An 8,699-nucleotide genomic window follows, 5' to 3' on the forward strand; every position below is an offset into this window, starting at 1 on the left:
GTGAACCCATTTGAAGCTTTTATGCCTTTTAAAGGACAACTGAACAAAATTAGAGCCCTCATTGAGAGTCTGTCGTTGTGAGACCAGCTGTGAGAGGTCTCTCTCGTCTTTCACTCCTCGACCTCTTGAAAACGGCCGTCTCTCAATGGCTCCTGTCCTCTTGGCTCTTCACACACTGAATGGAGGGCCAGGCTCTGAATCAAACAGCACAATGCGGGGAGACCCGGGGCCCAAGCGCGGCCCCTGAATGCATCTGTGCGGCTGTAATGAGGACAAACTCAATCGGGCAATTGATTCACGCTCACAAACCATTTTGGACACCGTTTTGTCCAACAAATCAAACGTAAACAAATGAGATTGAAAAGAGGTTCAACTACAGTCAAGCTCCGCTTTTGATGGTTCTCCAATAAAACCTGTCAGCAATTCAATGATGAAATCAGCTTTTATAGTTTCAAATCGTGCTGAAAATCTGTATATTTATTCTGGTTTAGGTAAACACTATTAAAATGTGACTTTCTTTATTCATATTTATAACAGTAGTCAATCATGTCCCACTTATAAACTCAAATAAATCGTTTTTTCAATCGTTCAGTGAAATTAACTGTTCAGATGAACACGTGTGTTGTATATTTTATTCAAATTATATATATATATATATATATATATATAATTTTTTTTTTAATGTTGTCATTATTTGTCATTTTCATGTGGATAATATCACTTAAATTACATTTAAATTGATATTTTTAAATAATTTTAATGGTTTATGTTATCAGTATCTATCATTTTCATGTGAAGAATATCATTTAAAATAAAAAAATTCAAATTCAAATTTTATTTTATATATATATATATATGTTTTTAAACAATTTTAATGTGTTCTGTTGTCGATATTGATCATGTTCACGTGGAAAAAATTATTTAAAATTACATTTTGTTTTCAATATTTAAAAAATAATTTTAAATGTTTGTTTTATCGATATCGATCATGTTTATGTGGAGAAAATTATTCAAAAATTACATTTTCTTTTATATATTTTAAATAATTTTAATGGTTCTGTTATCGATATCTATCATTTTCATGTGTTGAAAATCATTCAAAAATTTAATTTTATATATATATATATATATATATATATATATATATATATATATATATTTTAATAATTGTAATGGTTTCTGTTATCGATATCTATCATGTCCATGTGTAAAAAACCATAAACAAATTAAATGTTAGTTTAGATATATGTTTTTATTCATTTTAATGGTTCTGTTTTCGATATCTATAATCTTCATGTGGAGAAAATCATTTAAAAATCACATTTTATTTTATATATATATTTTAAATAATTTTAATGTTTTCTGTTATCGAGATCTATCATTTTCATGTGGAGAAAATTATTCAAAAATAACATTTTAATTTCTATATATTTTTTAAATAATTTTCATGTGGAGAAAATTATTCAAAAATGACATTTTAATTTCTATATATTTTTTAAATAATTTTCATGTGGAGAAAATTATTTTAAAATGATTTTATTTGTTTGATATTACATCATTTTAATGTTTATTAAATCATTTTAATGTTCAATATCAATATCTTTTGTTTATGTGAATAAAATTTTATGTGAAGAAAATCGTTAAAAATTAAATTTTATTATATATATATATATTTATATGTATGTATATATATATATATATATATATATATATATATATATATACATATATATATCTCAGATAGATAACAGAAACTGATATCTATCATGTTCATGTGGAGAAAATCAGTTAAAAATAACATTTTAGTTATGACATTTTTAAGTTAATTTTAAAGTTTTCTTTTTTCTGTATCATTTTATGAGGAGAAAATTATCTAAAAATTCTATTTTATTTTATTACATATTTATATTTAAAATAATTTTCATGGTGTATGTTATTAGTATCTATCAATTTCATAACAATATCATAATATCTACTAATAAATGTAGTCAAAACCACAATAATATAGTAGAAACATTTATTATTTACAGCACAAAAACAACAAAAAACAGACATAAATACACTTACATCTGGATATCTTTCTTTACAAAGTACATCTGAATAGAAAATATTATTCTTTACAATTATTTAATCTCTATATACAACAGTCGGAGTGCATCTCAAGAGCTGTGTGTGTTTATATATGTGTTTGTGTCAGAGGGGGAATCACATCGCTCTCATTTCAATCCCTCCGTGATTTCGTTATGTTAGTTTTTGGAGTCGTTCAGCATTTGTGGTGTTTCCATTTGCGCGTGGCCGCGGCGATGTGCATGTCTTTCTTGAGCCACGGGAACAGACTCGACAGCTGGATGGATCCGTTCGCGCGCATGGTTCCCGTGATGAGGTAGAGCTGCGCGCGGCCGGGGCGGACCAGCGTGTGCGCGCACCTCAGGTTGATGAGCAGCCAGCGCTGGATGAGACTGGCGGAGTCGTAGGGGAGCAGCGGCCCGCGCTGGATGAACTCCATCGGGCCTTCAACCGTCAACTCCGGCTCGGAGGAGGCAAAGCGGCGCCGGGAGATCTTGGCTTTCACGGCTGTGAGGAAAAACAACGGTGAGTTTATGTGTCCCAAAAGTCACTAAACCACATCACGAGACTTTAACGTTCAAAAAAAACCAAGACAAAATAGGCCTAACGTTAACCGCTTACCGAAATCGTTGAGGCACAGAGCGTCCAGCACGGTTTTGAGAGACGGCGCTTCCTCCACAGATGGGCAGCTTTGACACACAGGCTGAGGGAACTCTGTCGACACGACAAAATATACTGTTAAATTAACGTCTTTACGATTACCTTTATGCTTTTGGGCAGACACTTTTTTCCAAAAGAGACATCTTATATAATGATGACATTCATCAGTATTTTGCTAAAAAAAAAAAATTGCTGCTATTTCCTGTAATTAAGTCAAAACTACTCTCTAAATTGTAATAAAAAAAAAATTACAAAATAAAACGCGATTTAAAAAGTATTTGTACTAAACATTAAGATCTGCTAACTAAAATGTAAAAAAAAATCTGCCATATAAACATTACATTTTGGTTAACTTTTTTTAAATTTAATAATTTAAAAAGTTTCTTTTATCCGTTTTCTTTTATCTATTTTCATGTGGAGAAGATCGTTTAAAATTACGTTTTATTTTAAATATTTTTAGATCGTTTTAATGGTTTCTGTTATCGATATCTATTATGTTCATGTGGAGAAATTCATTTAAAAATTAAATTTTATTTTACACATTTTTTTATGATTTGAAAGGTTTCTTTTATCAGTATCATTCATTTTCATGTGGACAATCATTAAAAATGACATTTTATGATATATATATATATATATATATATATATATATATATATATACATATTTTAAATAACTTTAATGGTTTCTGTTATCGATCGCTATCATTTTCATGTGGAAAAAATCATTTAAAAATTAAATTTTAGTTTAGATATTTTAAAAATAACTTTAAAGGTTTCTTTTCATGTGAACAAAATCATTAAAAATGACTTTATGCTATATATATATATATATTTTAATAACTTTAATGGTTTCTGTTATCGATAGCTATCATTTTCATGTGGAAAAAATCATTTAAAAGTTAAATTTTAGTTTAGATATTTTAAAAATAATTTTAAAGGTTTCTTTTATCTGTATTTATCATTTTCATGTGAACAAAATCATTAAAAATTACATTTTGTTTTGCATATATTATAAATCATTTTAATGGTTTCTGTTATCGATGTCTATCATTTTAATGTGGAGAAAATCGCTTTATATTTATATATATAAAATTAATTATTTCTGTTTTCAATATCTATCATGTTCATGTGAAAATCATTTAAAAATTACATTTTAGTTATTTAAAAAAAAAATTAATGGTTTCTTTTATTGGTATTTATAATTTTCATGTGGATAATTCATTTAAAATTATATATATATATTATTTTTTTATATATATAATTTTAGTAATCGATATTTATCATGTGGAGAAAATCATTTAAAAATTACATTTTAGTAAAGATATTTTTTACAAATAATTTTAAAGGTTTCTTTTTATCGGTATCTATCATTTTGAAAATAAAAATAATTTAGAATTATAAATATATATATATTATATATATAATATAATTTTAACAGTTTATGTTTTCGTATCAATCAATTTCATAATAATATCAACTAATATGTTTGAAATTTCCTGCATTTTAGTCAAAACTACTCTTTAAATGTAACTACATATTTTATGCAAACAATTTTTTTTGGACATTTTTATTAAACATTTTTTTAGTTTTTAAGTTTTTCTGGAATTATTTAAACATAAAATAAATTTTAAAACAAAATTTGAACATTTTAATAAAACGTTGCGAAAAATAATGTTTGTTACATACAAAATACGCAGAGAAATTTAGAGAATAGTTCTGGCTAAATTGCAGAAAGCCATGATTGATATAAGACCAAATTTTAATGTATTAATAATTTATAAAAAAAAAAAAAAAAAATCATGTTCAAATTATTCCAGAAAAACGTAAACACCATGACATGAAGAAAACTATAAAATTAAATTACTTTTTTTTTTTTTTTAATCCGTCTGTCTATATGTGTGAATGTTTGAGTGTCTCACCTTTAGAGAAGGCACTGATGTGTTTGGGCAGCGGCGTCAGACACGTGTCGTCCTGCGCAGGAAACCGGTCGCAGTTCAGGGCTTCGGGCCAAGCGTGTCCATGACAGGCCAACACTGGAGCGCAGCTCTCCTTCACGGCCATACACACGCTCCGACACGGCTGGATGAACCTGCGGACGTAACCACCACATGTGAGTTTACTCGAAAAACACAACAAAATCTCCTACAATCCCTCAGCTGAATCCTCTTTGCACATACCTGTCCAGGCAAACAGGAGCGACGAGCGAGCAAACGAAGGCCCGGGCCTGCGGATGGCAGCCGGTGTGAAGCAGCGTCCTCCAGTCGTCCGAGCGAGGAATCGCTTCCTCCAGACTGCTGTGGCCCAGCAGGTTGGGCAAACGCATTTCTGAGTAGGGCACATCCTGGCAGACGCTCATCTGGTGCGGGACGGGGACGCAGCGTGTGGTCTGGCCCAGGTCGAAGGCTCCGGAGTGGGCCGCCAGAGCGACGAGGAGCAGGAGGCTGAATGGTTGCATGATCCTGACAGAGGTGTGGAGGTGAGTGATGCAGGAGCTGAGCCCCTGGCTTTATATAGAGGCGGGCAGATGTTATCAACGACACATCAGAGGGACGCAGACAGGGTGACGAGCAGGAGATAACGGGCCCCAGACAAGGGGGGAGCGAGGGGGGACATTAAATAAACTATCAAAGAGCTCCATGCACACACACACACTTAAGCTCCTAACGGCCACAAAATCCGCTGACTTCATTTCACACCACAGTTTTAGGTTTGTTTATACATTCAGAGCATTTGACATGATGAGACTGAGCAATCGATATTTTGGCTAAAGTCTGCTGCATTTTCTTGCAATTTGGTCAAAACGCTCTCTAAAATATTTGTGCAAGCATAAATTATATGTGACCCTGGACCACAAAACCAGTCATAAGGTTAAATTTTACAAAACTGAGAAGTATACATCATGTGAATACTCAATAAATAAGCTTTCTATTGATGTATGGTTTGTTAGGATTGGACAATATTTGGTCGAGATACATCTATTTGAAAATCTGGAATCTGAGGGTGCAAAAAATCAAAATACTGAGAAAATCACCTTTAAAGTTGTGCAAATTAGGTTCTTAACAATGCATATCACTAATTAAAAATTACATTTTGATATATTTACAGTAGGAATTTTACAAAGAATCTTCATGGAACATGATATTTACTAAATTTCCTAATGATTTTTGGCATAAAAGAAAAATCTAAAATTTTGACCCATGCAATGTATTTTTGGCTATTGCTACAAATATACCCCAGCGACTTAAGACTGGTTTTGTGCTCCAGGGTCACATATGTGACATGATTAATTCACACATTCAGATCATTCAAGATGATAAAACATAAATAGACATAAAAAATAGTGATATCAATAAAGATTTTGGTTGAAATCTGCTAAAATTGCATGCAATTTAGTCAAAACCACTGCCTAAAATATTATGTTATATATACTGATCATTTTAGATGATGAAACTGAACAGTAAATAGTAATAGCAGTCAATATGTTGGTTGAAATTTGCTGCATTTTCTTGCAATTTCGTCAAACGCTCTCTAAAATATGTGCAAACATAATTTTTCTGTGCCATTTTAGTGCATGATTAATATTCAGATCATTTTAGATGATAAAATTGAACAATAAATATCTTTATTAATTAAGATTTTAGTTGAAATCTGCTCAAATCTCATGCATTTTAGTCAAAACCACTGCCTAAAATATTATGTTATATATTCTGATCATTTTAGATGATGAAACTGAACAGTAAATAGTAATAGCAGTCAATATGTTGGTTGAAATTTGCTGCATTTTCTTGCAATTTTGTCAGAAACGCTCTCTAAAATATGTGCAAACATAATTTTTCTGTGCCATTTTAGTGCATGATTAATATTCAGATCAGTTTAGATGATAAAATTGAACAATAAATATCTTTATTAATTAAGATTTTGGTTGAAATCTGCTAAAATTTCATGCATTTTAGTCAAAACCACTGCCTAAAATATTATGTTATATATTCTGATCATTTTAGATGATGAAACTGAACAGTAATTAGTAATAGCAGTCAATATGTTGGTTTGAAATTCGCTGCATTTCTTGCAATTTCGTCAAAACGCTCTCTAAAATATTTGTGCAAACATAAAATGTATGTGACATGATTAATTCACACATTCAGATCATTGTAGATGATAAAACATAAATAGACATAAAAAAATAGTGATATCAATAAAGATTTTGGTTGAAATCTGCTAAAATTGCATGCAATTTAGTCAAAACCACTGCCTAAAATATTATGTTATATATACTGATCATTTTAGATGATGAAACTGAACTGTAAATAGTAATAGCAGTCAATATGTTGGTTGAAATTTGCTGCATTTTCTTGCAATTTCGTCAGAAACGCTCTCTAAAATATATGTGCAAACAAAAAATGTATGTGACATGATTAATTCACACATTCAGATCATTGTAGATGATAAAACTTAAATAGACATAAAAAATAGTGATATCAATAAAGATTTTGGTTGAAATCTGCTAAAATTTCATGCAGTTTAGTCAAAACCACTGCCTAAAATATTATGTTATATATTCTGATCATTTTAGATGATGAAACTGAACAGTAAATAGTAATAGCAGTCAATATGTTGGTTGAAATTGGCTGCATTTTCTTGCAATTTCGTCAAAACGCTCTCTAAAATATATGTGCAAACATAATTTTTCTGTGCCATTTTAGTGCATGATTAATATTCAGATCATTTTAGATGATAAAATTGAACAATAAATATCTTTATTAATTAAGATTTTGGTTGACATCTGCTAAAATTGCATGCAGTTTAGTCAAAACCACTCTCTAAAATATTTGTGCAAACATAATTTTTGTGTGACATTTTAGTACTTGATTAATTTTTATATTCAGATCGTTTTAGATGATAAAACTGAATGCTAAATAATAAATTTTTTGTGCAAACATACTTTTAAAAAACATTTTTAGTATATGATTCATTTAAATATTCAGGTGATTTTAAATGAGTGATACATAATGACAATATCAATTAATATGTTGTTGAAATTTGCTGCAATTTAGTCAAAACCACTGCCTATAATGTTTGTGCAGTCATACTTTTTATGTGACATTTTAGTGCATGATTAATTTATACATTCGGATCATTACAGATGATAAATCTGAACGATTAATAAAGATATTATCATTTAAAACACTGAAATCTGTACGAGTTTCCTGAAATGTAGTCAAAACTACTTTCTAAATTTCACTGCATATTTTTTTCATGAAATATTTGTGCAATCATAATTTTTGACATTTTTGTGCATGATTTATTTATACATTCATATGATTTCAGATGATAAAACTGTATAATAATATAAATATAAATAATTTTTTGTGACATTTTAGTGCATGATTAATTTTATATGTTTAGATCATTTATAATAAAAAGATGTTGGTTGAAATCTGCTTCAGTTTCCTACAATTTATTATAATACACTGGATTTGTTTCAAATTGATTTAAACTACCTATAAAACATCATCTGAGAGTCTAAAATTTGCCATTTTTGGGACTGGAAAAGTAATTAAAAAATAATAAAATATTTAGAAATCACAGAAATATAGTTATATATAATGAGTTATTCTCCCCTCTAAAATATTAAAATGGTTTAAAATGTATTCAGTTTAATGTAAATAAAAATATTATTTTTAATAAATATGCATATATAGCGCATTAATAAATCGAATACACTGGATTTGTTTAAAATGTATTTCAACTACCCATAAAACATCATCTGAGAGTCTAAAATTTGCCATTTTTGGGACTGGAAATGTAATGAAACAACTATTCTGTGATTTAAAAATATTTTACTGTTTTTCTTAGTTGTTCTCACCTCTAATGTATTAAATTTATTTTTAAAAGTGTAAATAAAAATATTATTTTTAATAAATAATTGGCCAAAACATGCATATATAATGCATTAATAAATCTAGTACA

The 8,699-nt window shown here is 29.2% G+C and overlaps 1 protein-coding gene across 1 annotated transcript; it reads right to left on the bottom strand.

Annotated features, from left to right (window-relative positions):
* Positions 1-2,263: 2,263 nt before the first annotated feature.
* LOC141301088 (secreted frizzled-related protein 2-like) lies at positions 2,264-5,184 on the bottom strand. The gene is made up of 4 exons (XM_073831342.1): positions 4,907-5,184; positions 4,649-4,818; positions 2,689-2,781; positions 2,264-2,574 (listed from the first exon to the last, which is right to left on the bottom strand). Exons 1-4 carry the CDS (start codon positions 5,182-5,184, stop codon positions 2,264-2,266), a joined length of 852 nt encoding a protein of 283 aa, XP_073687443.1.
* Positions 5,185-8,699: the final 3,515 nt, after the last annotated feature.

Source organism: Garra rufa, chromosome 25 (genome assembly GCF_049309525.1).
Source record: "Garra rufa chromosome 25, GarRuf1.0, whole genome shotgun sequence".
Lineage (NCBI taxonomy): Eukaryota > Metazoa > Chordata > Actinopteri > Cypriniformes > Cyprinidae > Garra > Garra rufa.